Here is a 17,112-nt window from a genome sequence, read left to right on the forward strand (position 1 = left end):
AAAACATGCTACAATGGAGCAGTGTGTGTCCCGTCCCCATGGAGGCCTCAGACCAAGTTGTGTTTGCTTCCAGAAATACCCCACGGGCTTAAAATACACACGGCAACACACACGGGGAGAAAAAAAATCTGAAGAAAAACACTAACACGGATAAGAATCGTCAATATGAATCGGAGGTGATGTTAATGTTTGAAATGGGAGAACATTTGCAGAGAGGATAGACTGGAGCAAAAACACAACATCAATCTTCATCATCATCAGACACTCGCGCTCTCCACTGCTAAGGATCACCATTATGGTTGCAGGGTCAAAGGTCACATATTAGACTCTTCGGTTGCCATGACACCTAATAGACCTTTTAAGAAACCACTGGCAACCAAATTCACTTATGAGTAAATTCAATGGCATGATCATAGCACATGCAACAGCAATGACAGTCTCAGGACTGGGTCGGCACTGTGGAGGCATAGACCAGGAAAAAAGCATGCCTTACAAACAGTAATCCAGACACACTACAGCAACCAAAGTCTGGCACAGAGAGAAGGAGAGAGCGTGCGAGAGACTGAAAGCTTGAAAGATGGAGAGGTGTGCTGATGGAGGGAGAAGGAGAGGTCTGGAGATCACGGGGCTGGATAGTGTTTCTGTTTCTGAGGCCTGCAACGCGGCTCAAGGCCTCTGGTTAACGTCCGCTGCCCAGAAAACCTCATGTCGGACAGGTTAGGGTTGACGATCTTTCTCCCGCTCCTGTTTCCAGATCCACCAACCGGCGCAGATCCAGTATCAGGCCTCCGTTAATCCACCCGGGTCCGATCTTTTGGTCCGATCCAGAACACCTTGTCAAGGCGCCGCGGCCCGGTAGACTATATCGAGTTGGGGAGATGGGGAGGGGGGTGGGGGTTGCAGACAGGCGTGCAGGGTTGCAACTGAAATAACTGTCAGTTGGCGTGTTTACTCAGGGTGCAGCAGGAGGAAGGTTGAGATCGGCTCTTCTCTCCTTTCACAAAGCAGGTCGGTTTACAGAGCAGGACTTCGCTTTGGCCCTGGCACAGTGGCATCGGGTCCTGGACAGTGTGGTGCGGTTTTAGCCCCAGCCTAGAGACGACAGCACCATCCTCCATCAGTCTGCCAAGGGAACAACTGGCCGACCCTGCTGGCTTAAGTTACACTGACCAGAATTAGACTCAACCAGGTATCGTTGAGCAGAGAGCAAGAATGATGGGATACACAATGCCTCTAGTGGTTACGAAGTGAACTTAGGCTACACTAGGGAAGACATCAACTTTTTCTCAGGGAAATAAATAAATGAATGGGAGGCCTTGTCAAGATTTGAGCCAATTTTTCGATACCAATTTCAATACCAATTTCTCCAGAGTAAGACTAGCCTTTTGGTTCTGGTTCCGGTGGCATACAATGACTGTTGCTACACCTCACCTCCCTTTGACTAAAATGAAGTTATTAATGCCCAGATCCAGAGTCATATTCTGAGCTATGTCAATGTCTCCATGTGCTGGCTTGGGGTCCTGACCCACAACAGTGCATTAATTAGTAACTAAAGCCCAAACCCAAATCTGTGTAAAACCTGAAAAAACATGCTACTGAAACTGCCATCTGCTATTGGCTGATCTTTGGTGCCAGGTGACATCACCTTCTATAGTATGCAACAGTGCCAATAGACGTCAGGCTTTACACAGATTTGGGTTTGGGCTTTAGGTACTCTTTAAAGGACCTTGTAGGCAGAAGTTAGAGCTTGAGATTCATACAATGCAATCATCTGATCAAACGAACAATCCCAAATCAGTTGTTTCATGTGTTCTCGTGCCTGTAGACCAGAGGATTCCCACATATGCACACACACACACATACACACACAGAGACACACACAGGGAGCACCTTGCCTTGACCATGACCCTATACTGGGGGGTCATGTGCCTAAGCTCGAATTTTTTGTGGGACACACTCGTCTCTCGTTTGTCGTGGAAAAGGCCTGGAGAATGTGACAGCTAATTAAGAATTGGCAGCAGATGCAGTGGATGAGAGACTAAAAGAAAGAGAGGGAGAGAGAGACAAAGAAAGAAAGGAGGGCAACAGGCCAAGCATCCATGACAGCCAAATCATTAATATAGGGGATAGATTTCCTCCCGGAGCTCTTGAAAAGGGAGCAGAGGAGCCCCTGGCGCACCCCTATGTAGACCCCGTTTATTCTGTACGGCGGGGACAGTGCTGGACTATGGGACACAGACACACACACACACACACACACACTCTTGAAACACAGACAGTCAGCAAACACTGCCATTGCAGGTTTTCTGCTTGTGTTTCAGTACTATAATATCCCCTTTCATTATGCACACAGAATAAAAATATCAGCGGCAAAATACGAGGCAAGTGGCATATATTAATCAAGCAACTCATTCAAGTGATTTATAGATGCTATTTGGTTAGAAAACAATATTATGAATGACTGGGGGCATAATGCCAGGACAAATGCACATGAGTCACTGAGTCAGATTGATTTGACTATTTTCAAGGTCAATTCAACTTATAAATTTGCACGGACTATCTTTAAAAACTCCAGGTGAGCAGTGGGCTAGCCCCATGATGTCTTCAGGCAGTTCTTGGTCCACAAGGGAGCCATAAATACAATATATGGCACCATGAACCTTATTTTCCATATTTTCTGCACTGCTCTTATTCTCCATGTCCTATTAAGATTGGCTTCATATCGTATAGACCTTCTGGTTTCACTTTGGGTCCTTTTTTTTCCTAAGGAATACAAAAATGGAAATCGGGGTCGACCAAAGTGACCTGGAATAATGGTTGTGGGATCACTCAAGAGAGTTCCCTTGATTACCAATACAGACATTTGACTGATAGAATGGGGATTGGTGGATCTGTAGACCTCTCCTCATTTTCCCGCTCCCTCCTGTGCCCTAGACACGGTTCAAGTCAATGAGTTTTAAGGCTATTTGGTAGTCAACGGGCCATACTGTTGCCTGTCTGCTCCAGGAGGGAGTCTCCCTCCTCCTCTCCCCCTGTCCCTATCACAACCCTGCCTTTGGCCTCATCCATCGTCTGTTCGTCTGGCTCTTCTGGCTCAATTCAGAGGCGCTTGTTTGTGGACACTGAGCATGATCTTTCGACTTCATGCTGCACTCGTCCATTAAACACTTATGAAAATATTTGGAAGGTAGCCTAAGCGCCGAGTATAACGTTGCGAGGAGGGAGATTTATTTTGGATGCAACGGAGGTTTTCAAACCGTAAATAACCACCCGGCTTGTGTCAGAAAGTACATTTTCTAGGAACAAATGGCAAGTTGAATCACTATAGCCAAAGGCTGCGCTATCCATAATGTTCTTTAATTTAGTATCACAACAGTACCAAAGCCCCAAACGTTTTTGAGAATACAAGGCTCTAAATGGGTACATTGAGTAGACTAACTGAGCCAGTCAGTAGGGTGGATGGCTATGAAGGTCACATCTCCCTAAGGATGGAGGTTCCCTTCTGCAAAGCAGCCTGCAGGTGTTTGCTCAGCTCCCCACGAGGGCTCCTGTTCCCCCGAAATAATAAATACAGACCTCAGAGGCGACCGGTGCACAGGACGTGCTAACCACAGACAGTATGAGTGAATCTCTAAGGTGGTGTAGGCTTACAGGCCGAGCCCTGCACCTCAGACGATTAGCCAGTTTTTATTGCTGCGTGCAGGGTGTGGAGCTTAAAGGGCTCAGAGAGAGGAATTGCTGCAGGGCGAGAGGTTTGTAACAATTTCCTTATTGGGGATCTCCCTTGGTACCGGGGACCGGGGGCAAAGTAAGGAGATGTTCTGAGGTGTGGAGAGGTTAAGATAAGCCCACAAAGCCAAGACTCACAAAGAGTGAGTCTATGGTTGTTCATCATGGGTACAGTTGATGAATATAATAGGCTGAGTCACAAAACTTGGAGGACTACCTACAACTCAGTCCAGTAATTCATGGGATTCTGAGTCTGGTATTCAAGGAATACTGTCCAGTTTGTCTCAAAATGAGCCCATTCATCAAAAACAGTGGAAACTTTCCATTTGGGTACAAGCGTCAGCTAAGGCACCTTTACATGTCATTAAAGGCCTGTAGCATTGAAGAACAAACCGCCAAGCCCACATAAATAGTGCTGGGTAACAAGGAGGCAACGCCAAGCCTATTAGCATCTAACTAGAGCAGAATTAAAGGGAAAACTGACTGACCACAAAACGAGAAAGCTCAGGGCCTGGCTGAAGGCCTGCTGACAGAAACTTGGTTTTAGAGGAGCGCCACACCTGAGGCAGGTGGAAATTGAACGTTGTATTATATTTCCTGTGGCTTTTTGCGGAGCGGGAACTTGGCAGCGGAACAGTGAGTGTGGTGGAATTTATAGAAAGCACACTTGAGTAACTCCCTTTAATTGAAAGGAGGGGAACTATCTGTGTCGGTTTAGCAGCGATAGCTATAAGCGCCGCCGCTCGCATTTCATGTCAGCCCCGATGCCGCGCCGATGACAAGTCTGCAAAGCGAGGCGATCTTGCGAGCCCGGGGCCCCGCTGAAAGACGATATTAGAAAATATTTGTTTCATCTCCGTGACATAATCGGATTAGGAGGGACGCGAGAGGCTGTCCCGACCATCTAATGAGGGCAGGTGAGGAGAGACAGAGAGGAGAAAAGTCTGGTTTAAGTCTTCAGTGGGCCTGATTTCTCTCTTTCTCTTTCCTCACCCTCTTTCTGTCTCTGACACCTCCTCCTCTGGTCCTTTTCTCTCCCTCCAGACAGACTGACCAGCAACTGATGCTCCATAATTACCCAGGTGAGGCCTGAGCGTTTCCATATGAGCGACCTGGGCTGCCGAGCATGTCAGATTAACATGATGTGTGTGTTTTCTCTCTGCTGTTTAGCCTTTCCCAAAGTATCCACTTCACAGCCTTGTGGAATAAAAGGTGGAATCTGCGGAGGTTTGGTGGTGGGGCTTTGGAGGAAGGGGACAATTAAGGTTTTATTAATGGTGTGCCACTGACGTTAGCCATGTTCACCTGAACGCTCCCGTCTGACTGCTGGGCTCCGCTGTAAGGCGAGATGGTTGTTCTGTACTTCTGTGTGTCTCCGAGTCGGCCTGTCTCTCCATTTGGCTCACCAGCTGACAGGCTGGCTCACGTCTCGGTACCAAGCAGAAAGCAGAGGAAACATACAGTTCTGCGTGTCTGGAGTGGGACGGTCTCCACTTACGGCTCCACGCTAACAATAAGAGACGCTAAAAGCGGCTCGGTTTCTCTCGATTGAAGAAAGGGAGAATGAGAAAATAGGTAGAATTAACAGCCTCGTCTTGGCGGAGAAAGAAAGTGGTGCTTTGATGTCACACTGACGTATTTGATCGTTTCATGCCTGCGAGGACCTGGTTTTCCCACAATTTTATTGGGGGTATATATTCCGCTACAGTAGCGACAGTGAGTTGGGTCACATTAGCTTAGAGGCCTTGGCTGATATTTATTGAATTGCAGTTGACGTGGGCCCCAGTCTGAGAGCCACCCAGTATCTGACTGGCACATTATCAAAGTGGAATTCACATCTTGCACTGATGACAGTTCATTTCGGGAGTTGAATTCAACTATCTTTGCATGCATACACGCAAACACACAGCCACACACACACACATCTGAAATGTCAGCCTTCGACAATCACTGAGCTCATTAATCGGTTGGCTCCCCTTTGCAGACGGTCTGAAAAAGGACAGAGTATAGAGAAGGGGAAAATTACTTCCAAGCTCTCCTGGCCCTCTTCCCACATGTACAGCTGGTATCACAGAGGCATTTGATTCCAGGACATGTCTTTGCAAATTTTCTGCCCATTCAAAGTTCCCAGAATCGACTTGCCATCTCTATCACAAACTTTTCCAGCCAGTTGCTCCGATACATCTCAATTAATTGGGTATTGGGTAGTAATGATATAACTTGTTGCAGAGGTATGATATCAACTTCAACTGTCGTCAAGATGAAAATTTAAGGAAAATCTCTTCCAGCCATTGGAACAAAGCTTTTTTGGCCAAGCACACTCCAGATAAAGAGCCGGTGAGGGCATGGCGCTGAAATTGTCTTCCCTCTTTTAAAGGTTTAATGCCAAACACACTCAACTCTGAACAGTACTGAAACAACCTATCCTCTTCTAAGTTCTCTCTTAAAAAAACATTACTAAGCATGCTAAATACTGAACAACACTGACATTGTCTATCCTCTTTGAGCTCCTCTGGAAAGATCACTGTGGATTAGCTATAATCAGGGGTGGTTAGAAGGCCAGGTGAAGTCTGGGAGCTCCACCCATATGCCTGGCTAAATATCACAGAAACATAATGCCACCTTCATTAGCATCATTCTATCTGCCCCACACTCTGCCGTGTTTTCTTTGGGGCCGACGAGAACGAGAGCCTGAACATGCGCAGGCCCTGCCCATCATTATCTGTGTTATAGACGCCTTATTCTTTGGCCATCCATAACAATCCAGGCATCAAATGAAACCCTTCTGGTTTCCACAAGTCCCGACCTCCAGTTTTTACTTCAGCGTCTGAGGTATGCCATAATTCAGCCGCTTTTACACGCTCACGTTGGCGCATTACAACCCTGGACCCTGAAAAAACACGCTTACACAGAAAAGATTTCTTTAGAGGGAGGGGGAAGAAAATTATGTCAATTTTTCTCTCTCAATCGTCTCTGTGACATAATGATTCTGGCTGGAGAGGGAGAGACCACCAACGGGGGAAATATATCATGCCAGCACATGAAAACAGGCTTAGGCATTCTTTCAAAATGTGGAGACAGACCAGATATAAAGGATACAATCAAATATTGCTTTAACCATTAGACAAGTTTACTTAGTAAATTGACTTAAAAAGCATTCTCATTTGATAAACTGGAGATAGAGTTGAAGCAGTTGGCACATACTGTATATTCATCATTCTGGTTGAAAGCAGACAAGAAACAAGGCGATAAAAACATCTTGTGACAAAAAACGCCTCTTGTTCATTGGGAAGGAGATGGGCTGCAGATTGCAGACAGGATCCCAAGTGAAGATGAGGTTAGGGCAGAGGGCAGACAGACAGCATGTGGTTCATTCATTAGCTCCGTCTGTCTGCTAGAGTATAAAGATATCAAGTGTGCTCATCTTCTCCCCAAACCGCTGTTTAACAGGCAGGAACGAGGCCACAGACCCGGCCCGCATGTAGAACTCACATTCGCACTGGCAGAGAGCGAGACAGAAGATATGGGTGGGTAGACGGTCTTGGAATGACAATAAACTCAGTAATGTATGAATGAGATGGGGAGGAAGGGAGGAAAAGGAGGTGGAATGAGGAGAGTAAAGCGATGTTGGGCAAAAGTGCGAGTGTGTACTTGTATGTGAACTGGAGAAAGGGAGGGAGAGAAAGCAAGAAGTACAGATTTTGTCCAGTTCCACGGTGCATATAGAGAAATGGAGGGGAAGGACGTGCGACCAGAAAGAAGGGGAAAGAAGGGGAAGGACAACATTTAAGGAGGCGCCCCATTAATACCAATGTTCCGTCTGAGGCAGTCATAACTTTTCCTGTAGTCTGACAATAAATATGACATCTTTGTCTTGTCCTATGCCATATACTGTATTTTGTTGCTACTTTTGAGAAACCACTGCATGACTACAAAAATCCACTTGTGTTAACACACTGAAATGACCTTTCCCTTTGCTTCCAGGTTGTAAAAGCAAGATGAAGTTTGATAGCACCTAGAGAAGTGGAGTGCCTCCACCCTGACTGACTGATCTGAATTTGCTTCTTGACAACCACAGTAACTTGGCAATAGCACCGTGGGAATAAAAACCAGACAAATGCCTTTAAAAGCAAATCATCACACACTCCATAACACTTCAAAGGGTAACTCTAAAAAGGAAGAGATGGCTTTTTTTTTTTTTTTTTTACCTTGACCAGCGAGTGGAGGCTCCTTTCGCCGAACATATCCTGGAGGAAGGTTCTGTCCTCGGGGCGGCTGACATGCGGCTGGAGCTGCGAGGGCAGAGCTGCCAGCAGCTCGTACAGACCTGGAGAGGAGGAAGAGGAAACAGAGGGTCGGCATGGCGATGGGAGCACACACACACACACACACACACACACACACACAAATGCATACATGGACATAAATGCACATGTATATTTACACAGTAAACGCAGTGCATATATGTATAAATGCAGACGTGTGTGTGTGCACGCATACATACTGTGCATACCCAAACACACACAGACAGAGACATAACACAAGACATGCATGTGCAAACACAAATACACATAGACAAATGTATATACTGCAGGCTCATATAGGCTTGGACATACACACAAACTCACATTTTTATCTATGGATGCTCTCTTTCACACAAACACAAGTACATAAACACACACCTCAAAGTGCCACAGGCTACAGTAAAACCAGGCTATATGCCTGTTGCTGTTCTCTGGAGCCAACAGGAAAGCCGGGAGGCAATACGCCATTTACCCTCACAGCCTCTACTTCCTGTTATTGTCCCGGCCTTTCCTGTTGCTCGAGGAATGTTGCTGTCTGAAATCAGGAACAAATCCAAAAACTCAGGCTACAGCAGAAAAAATTCCAGCTTTTGATCAATCCAAAACCCCAGTTCTTTGCTACTTTTCTTGTAATTTTCTTTTTTTTTTTGCTACACAGATGGCACACACGCCTTGGAAGGCTTTCCATCCACACATCGCCCCTGCCTGTAAACAAGCAATTTTGGAGTAAAGGGCACGTGTGTTTGCTAAACAGAAGTTTTGGAAGAGGTAGTCAGGATAAATTGTCTGTGTGGCTGCTGTGTTGGGCATGTCAGTGTTTTTCCTACTGAAAAATCAAACTAAACGGAATTGAGCTGTTCTGAAATGACCCAGTGTACTGAAATGAACTGAAATTGAGTTAAGTGAAGTGAACAGAGCTGGCTATATACCAGCTATGGCTCATGAGCTCACAAGGACAGTGGACTTTTGGTCATCACTATAGTATAAGCAAAGTTTGCGGGTGACAGTGAGTGAAACATGGTGCACAGATCGGTAGTCCCACGGCCCCATCTGAATCCCCTCAGAACTACACATGCTGAAATCCGCAAGGCCTCCGGGGGCTTACTAACCCGGCTTAAAAAAGGAATGAATATTTCAAATTCAATTTAAAGAGAACCAGACTGGGGAGCTGATGGTTTCAAGATTAAGCAGAGGGGAGGTGGAGTACTCAGAGAGAGAGCACAAAACCAGCAAGTGACCGAGGCTCCTTCCAAGTACAACAAGAGTCCTGGAGCGCGACTGACAGAGAGTGGTAGCAGAAACCTGTTTGTTGCTCTGTTCTGGCCCTTAGGCTTGGCCGTGAGCCACTCAACCAGGGGGTAGGTTAAAGGTCAAGCTCATACAGAGTCCAGTCAAGCTAGACTACGTGGATCAAAGACCCCCCCTCCCTTTACTAATGCACCAGAAAAGGCCCCCCAGATTCAAAATCCTCAAACACAACCACACAGTGCTTGAAACCCTTTGAACTAGCCCTGATCATGCGAAGAAACTCTAAACACATTCACGGCGGAGCCATTGAAATGTCAAAACAAACTCGAGCCACTTGGCTACCTCTCTGAGAGTGTCTTTCATCGAAGGAGAGAGAGAGAGAAGGGCAGAAAGAGAGGGAGGAGGGAAGCAGAAGCACAAGACGGAGAAACTGGGATAATTCATAGCTGAATATGATCGATTGAAAACAATAGTTGACGTTGTTGGCTGGATGAATGACTGACTGACTGACTTGGCAGGCTGGCTGGCTGGGTTAGAGCAAGTGTGTACTGGCAGCTATGGCTGGCTGGCGGAGCAGCCATGGCTGACGAGATGAGTTCATGTCAGGAGCTCGCTCTGCTGCCGCTGCCGGACAGTCAGATAGATGAAGTGTCATCTGCCACCCTCAGCCCTCTGCTTTCCATTTAGAGGTGATTTGGGTTTTGGGGAATTTTGAACAGACACACAGGATGTATGAAGACGATATCCTGCCCTGTTTTTCAGCGCAGAACACTGTTTCTGTGTAGTGTTAGCGCCTCACGCCTCCTTGTTACTAAAGTCCTGCGGTATGGAGAGAGGAGGCGGGGGCGGAGAGCAAAAAAGAGACACAAAGCCACTGAACAAGAGACTTTTACACGCATCACATGTGCGCCAGTCTTATTACAGAAACTCCGGGGGTTTTACTCAGGCTTGGGGTGCGATATTGCCTCCATGCCGCAGAGTGAGGGCCCCCGGTATGTGATCATCTCATGCCTGGTTCTGTGGTCCTCATCACCAGAAACCCTCCGGTCCAGCTAACACAGGCCTGCCTGAGGGCAGCTGCTCCCCTCAATCATTTACAACTTGGAACTCCCAACAGAACATCTCACATTATATAAAAAAAAAAGAGGGAGAAAGATTTAAAGGGACATGGGATGAGGTGAGAGAGGGGAGAGATGTGGAAAAGTCATCACTATTGGCAGGGCTAAGATACTGATGGGGAGGGAGGGAGGGAGGGAGGAAGAGAGAGAAAGAGAAAGTCCCAAAGCACTCTTCTCCCCAGGTGTGAAGACTCCCTTCTCGTCTACAATATCAATACTTTTCAATTCTTTATTCCTCCTGTCACCAATTCCTCAATTCCCTCCCCATCCAGGTGTTCACACTGGGAAAACCTGCACAGGCTGTGCTGTGTGTCAACGTTGCTGTATGGGAGACAGATCAATTCTTATAGCTCCATAACAGCATAACATTATGGATAAATAGATAAAAGCTGCCACTGTGCTCGCCCTGTGGGGTCAGTGTGTCAGGCTGAACCCGTTGAACCCGATGACCCAGAGAAAACCCAGTTTCAGACAACAACAGAAAGAGCTGTCTAGGAGCCAAGAGCTAAACAAGGGCCCTGCAAAGCTGAAATTAAATGTAAGAATGTATGGGTGGACGAGCAAGGAGGAAGAACGGAGAGAGAGAGAAAAACGAGCCAAAAAAACCCACAATGGCGGTAAAGTCGCTGTGTGTAGACACAACCAGAGTGGAGAGAGAAAGAAACAGAGAGATCCAGTCATCCATGTATAGAGCTGTAATATCAGACACTGTGTCCAGCAGAGAGAGTGAGAGAGAAAGAGAGAGAAAAGGAGAGAAGAAGAAGAAGAAAGGAAGCAAGATTGCGCCAACCCTCCACCGCTAAAGGGTGGACCAGCTTGTTTCTTGCGGCCCTGGTCTGGCTTCATTTGGTTTGTTTTGGCCCGACTATTCTGGACCCTCTCGTGCGGCGGGTGTGTATAGCGAACCTGGCAGCGTGTTCCAGTGGACCACTAGGTTCTGTTGTGGCTATGGTCGTGGACCGGCCCAGCCCAGAGGTCCCGAAGACCAGCGTGATGTTGTGCAGGATGGCCGAAACCGTCTTCAGAGAAATCAGAGAGGCCAGGGCCTCCAAAGCTTCCCGTACAGGGGAAGTGACCGCTTTAACTGCCAAACAGCACTTCCCCTCTCACGCCCACACCTCCACAGCGGTTAAAGAAAATAACAGTGTTTTTCACATATCCCTTTTATGTAAAAACACAAAAAATCCCAGACAATGAAATGCATTAAACATGATACTCATCACATTGCTAGTCGCAGAGGTCAAAGACCTTAGGGGTTTTTCTGGAGCAGAGCAAGACAAGGAAATTACAGGGGCTAATCTAACAGTGTCGAGTTCGCGTAGTTGTAAAATATGACCCCTGCCATTACACTGTAACCTCTCTGGCGCTGTTTACTTACGCACCACACCAGGGGAACTGGACTGCTGGGAGACGAATTTATCAGTCTGTCCATAATTTGAGGAATTTCTTTTTTATTTAACGCTACCTTGTACAGTACAGCATGGACTCTGAGGGATCCCCCCCACCCCCCTTGAACCTGAAATACATCCAGAAAGACAAAGTGTGTGTCTGGTGAAAATGAACTTGTTCGTCTAAAATGAATAGAGGAAATGAACGCGGGGTTTCGGCTCGGTTTCTTCCTCCCCCTGCTCTCTCTCCCAGGTGCTGAATGAGTTATTAACCTTCCTCATATATCTATCAAGGACATATTGAGAGCAAAATGTACGCAAGGCTCAATGGACTTCGGGGGGTGGGAATTTTGACAACATTTGGGAGCTCTCTCAGCAGGTCAGTATTTCAAACATTGCTCGGAGAACATGTTTGAGGGTCGTCTTTGGAGAATAATGGTGGCAGACAGGGGAGGCAGCAGGAGAAGCAGCTGCAGACTGTGTAGTCTAATCCACTCAAGGCTTGATTTACCTCCTCATTCTCCATCCACAGGGAGAGAAGAGGAGGCCGCCTCAGGCACAGCAAAGCACAGAGAGAACGAGAGAAACGCAGAGAGGGAAAAGGGAGATGGATTGACAATGGCTATAATCAGTCAAGCCACAACAACATCCGAGATAGAGGTATAAGCAGAGACAGAGGAGTGATGACGACACTAAAGACAGAGATGAGAAGAGGCACCATGAAAATAATGGAGACCGATGGCTTTCCGCAACGGTCAGAAATAACAATTACAGTGATGACGATTCCTGCACTTATGCAAACACTTTTTTCGTCTGAAGGGAGAAACTCGAGACAGAGGGTGGGTGGAAAGAGGGGATTTGGCCTGAGTTAGGGGCCAAGGGAAGGAGAAGTGTTTAAGGCCCCTTGTTCACAGCCAAGGCAGGACAGGACATAATATGTCATCAGCCCACCGGCCCCCATACAGCTTCTGTTCTGTTCAGGAGACTACCTGTCCCGATGACCCCTTTTAAAGCTCGTCCACGCCATCCTGTCTCTCGCAGCTGCTTTTACTGCCGTGCCTTTCGCGATCAGGTTCACTCCAAGCTGAAACAATGACTTTTTCTGATACTTTCTTTTCTTCTATTGAAGCTGCAGGAGTATGGAATAGCAGGGGGGCTTTTGCTTGTCTGGATTAAGTGACCATTTGACTGGTGCGGCATCACTTACCAGACATAAAATTATATAGTATTACATGATGTATTTGCTGAGCAGACGCTGTGATCCTTAAGCATAACTTACAATGAGTCCAGCAGTGTTTAACTCGGAGTGGACTGCGGAACAGTGGGGAGAGAGGTAATATAGACGGCTTGGCCCAGGGGCCTAGCAGCAGGGGTCCACACTCCATTCAAACCCACAAGCCTCCCATTACCAGCTCCAAAGACCTAACCGCTTCTCCACATTAAAAAAAGGTCAAGGGACTGAGCCCTCCAATATCATCCTCAATGATATTTCAATGTCACGGTTTCTGAATAACTCCATCGTTTGGGGAAGAAAAAAAAAGAGTGAGTGGCTTTTGCAAGATGTTAGTTAGGGCTCCGCGGCATGGAAAAATTACTTCAGCAAGTACCGTGGGCCGGTCCAGGTGCAATCAACCGTCACTCCAATCATATATCGACTGTTTCACTACCGCAAGCTGAACTCTGGATGTATGTCGTCTCAGGGCCGACAAAGAATCCCTGGCCCTTGTTGAGATCGTGCCTTCTTCAGGGGAGCAAAGAGATTCCAGGTTGCAGGACCTTATCAAAGTTGAATTTCGGAGCCAGGATAGGCCAAGCTTTTCAAAAAGGATTTATTTTACTTCGTTCTATTTTTGACATGCCATTGAATATCACATAGTAACTGCCTCGCCCGTCCTCTGCTCCACGCTTCGTCACACCTTTACTCTTCAAAAGGCTGTCAGCACATTGAAAACGGAGCTCAGGACAAAAGTACACGTCTAATCAACATAATTGAATGCATATAGTCTGCAGGATCTATCCACCACCTGAAGAGCCAATGGTGTTTTGCAGTTTAAACATTCACACTGCAGAACATTGAGACTTGCGTAGGGCCAGAATGAAGCAACATAAAGGAAAGGTATCTCGTCTGAGAAGACGTCTGAGAAGTTTTACCTTTTCATAAACTGTGCTCCTTCCCCTTTTCCCCCAAAACTTGGGAGCAAATGATATATAATGCAAGGAGAGATACAGACGGAGAAAGATGAAATGGGGAGGAACAAAAGGCAGATTGGGAATATCTGGGCAGAGAAAGAAACGATGACAGAGGCAGTATCATGGATGAAGACAGATATATGAGATGTGGAGGATGGAAGAATACAGCGCAGTGCCAGTCTAGTGTTTGCTGGATGTTGGGATGGAAGGTCCTGAAGGCTGTGGGAAGGCTAAGCTTGGCGGTGGCTTTCCAGAACTTCTTTCCCCCAGATGGAGATGAAAGGCTGCCGTTTGGCCCCGTCCAGGCCGGCTAAGCTTAGATTCTCCGTAACATGGTAGACAAAACACAGAAGCCACAATAAACCGGCCAGATCCAAATGACCTGCCACCTCTGCTTACTGTGGCGATGGAACAGCAGCAAACCTTCTGGACATGCCTCAAGAACTCCGGCACGTTCTGTCCAAAGCCGTGGCCAGCTCCTCATTTCTAGAAACTCTTCCAGAGAAATCAAACAGAGGCATACATGCCAATACCACCTGAAAAGGTTTCATCTTGATCAGACACTAATAACAGCACTTATGAAAATTTGTATGGTCTAAATCGCTCTTTCTCTGTCTCTCTCACTCTCAAAGTGGATGGCTATTATTCAATATCCCGTTGCCTGATGGCCAAACAGTGCACACGGTCTGTAAAGCCGTTTTCAGGCTCTTTCTAATGCAAGTGAGCATGTCCTATACCCGCCAATGACCAATTTAGTCCTTTGTGTGCTTTGGAAGGGGACAGTCGGGGATATCGTCCTACCGCAACAAAAAGAGAGAGAATTCTACATATTCAAACAAATAAAAGTCCTCCTTCCTCTCTCTCGCTCTTACTCGCTAGTCGCTTTCTTTCTTTTACATCTGCAACCTTTTGCTGTTTTTTTTCTCGCTAAAACGATGTGGAAATTTTTGTTCTGATGTAACTGGAAACAGGGAGCTCTTCCAGTGGCAACAAATCCTTGTGTTTCGGTACTGTATGGCCGCGGCAGAGCCCCGGCCACCGGCCAGGGACCACGACAAACGGCTGGAAGCTCCTGGAGGGAACGCCACCCCCGCCACCGGCAAAGCCCCCCTCTCCCCCAACGCTCGCTCCGACTCCAGCCCAGCCAAGGCCAGATGCTCAGCATTCTTGACATCAGGACGGAAAAATTTAGTGTTCACCTCGAAAAAAAGGTACTATGGCCCCATTCTTGTCATATCGCTCATAGCGCTGTTATTAAGAGCTTTGTGTGTGTATGGACGTATGTACGTATGTACATATTTTTGTGGTTTGTGTGTCTGTGGGAAGCCATGAGGCTGTGGAGTCGCTGAGTGCTACACAATAGGGATATCTGCATCTCATTACCCCGCATCATTATACACCCATCACCTTGACAGAGGGTGGTCAGGTGGGGGAAGGATGGCTGGAATCGCTCACGCACAAACACGCACACACACAGTCGAATTCATTAGAGTATCTGGTAAAAGCGTTGTTCCATCGAAAGATTTCCATGTGTAGCTTTTCATGCGAGCGTCGCCCACCTCCTCCACAGCTGTGCAGGGCTAAACCGCCCTTATCTTTTAATGCTGTGCGGGGGCCGTAAACCCTGATAGAACATGCAGGTACGGCTTGGAATAACACAGTAAACTTTAATAGGGTTAATAAAAGGGCATCGGGGTCTTTAGAAGTGCCTGTCGGAGAGTGTGTGCGCATGGCCGCGGGCTGGTCTCGGGCGCGTGGTAAAAGGGGCAACGTGCGGTGATGGTAATGCCACATGGGGGATGACTTGTCAGCAAATCGTTGACTTGAGCAGCAGTATTGGGAAGGGCAGTCAGTTAACAGCCACTGATTTCTGTAGCACACCACACGACCACTATATCTTTTTATCACACCAATGAGCGTCTCATTCACTGAATCACCAGTTAAGCAGATGTAACACGAGCAATGAGGGCCACGTCGTTGCATCCCTAATTTATTTGACAACCTGAATGTCTGGTATACTCAAATATGCTCTTGAAGAGCTTGGCTCTTTAAAATGAAAATAAGCGTTTTAGCACTTGATGAGCCCATCATAACTGGAAACCACTCTGTTTTGTCAAATACTGACAGTACTTGTATCAGAAGCCCAGACAATGAATTTCAGAGTGGATAAAATCTCTTCCTTCTGCTAAATCACTATGTAAATTAAGTTAGGAATGGGGCTACAGAATTTCATGCATTCATGTATCTATTAATCCATCTACTTTGACCACATACTTACCTACCTTGGATCAAAATGAATCCTGTGTCTCATACAAAAGCTAGGGGTAGCAAGGTCTTACTACTATCTGAGGGAGATTTAAGTCCAGCTGTCCATTCTGATGTCTCCAGCTCTTAATCGGCGATATGAACCCATTCTCCTTCTCCCCCACAACAGCACTGTGCTCCACCCTGACCTTGCAATCACATAACTACAAAAGCAGGGAGGAAATGGGGCTACGAGGAGTAAACACCCACACTCGCTCCAGGAGACTGACTGACCTCTGTATGGCATAAACCAGATGCTGTACTTCCAGGGTCTGCGAGGGGACATAGGGGAGGTTAGGGGAGAATGAGGCTTAGATAGAGTGAGCTGCCTTTACTATATGCCTTCCGCCTTCTATACCCCGTCCCCAAGCTGTAGGGCAAGTTATTACTGAACTGAAATTGACACGTCGCTGCAGACAGAAAGGCAGACAGATAGACAGCCTACATTCACTTTGTGGCGGTAGCGGAAAACAGTAAACCGGATGCTCATTGTTTTCAATTGAACGATGATAAATTTTGGCAATGCTGGCAGAAAGTGCTGCCTACTGCACCTGCAGTCAGAACTTGCCAACAGGTTTTTCCAACATTTACCTTTTATGACGGCAGTGAAGACATTTAGTGAATAAGCAAGAGCTTTCTTCTACTGACTTGACCATTTTGGTTCCCTGATAGGCTTTCTATTCATTTACAGTGGGAATCATATTTAATAGTTTCTTCAAAATATAACCTATTAGGCATTTCTAAATGAAATCATATTGAAATTTCCATGCAGATCAGCTTTTATTGTGTCAGTGTACATGTTTATGAATATACACGGCTGTTTGCCATTGA

At 46.7% G+C, this 17,112-nt stretch overlaps 1 protein-coding gene across 1 annotated transcript in view; it reads right to left on the bottom strand.

Moving 5' to 3' along the window:
* mpp7a (MAGUK p55 scaffold protein 7a) overlaps positions 1–17,112 on the bottom strand; it is a 130,493-nt gene that overhangs the window by 72,869 nt on the left and 40,512 nt on the right. Inside the window, exon 4 of the mRNA XM_071523462.1 lies at positions 7,938–8,056. Coding sequence (XP_071379563.1) covers positions 7,938–8,056 — 119 coding nt within the window. The remainder of the gene's footprint in view (positions 1–7,937; positions 8,057–17,112) is intronic.

Source organism: Centroberyx affinis, unplaced genomic scaffold (genome assembly GCF_046629955.1).
Source record: "Centroberyx affinis isolate AG114_WGS23_722 - 3 ecotype Tasmania unplaced genomic scaffold, CSIRO-AGI_Caff_v1 ptg001091l_1, whole genome shotgun sequence".
In the NCBI taxonomy this organism is placed as follows: domain Eukaryota; kingdom Metazoa; phylum Chordata; class Actinopteri; order Beryciformes; family Berycidae; genus Centroberyx; species Centroberyx affinis.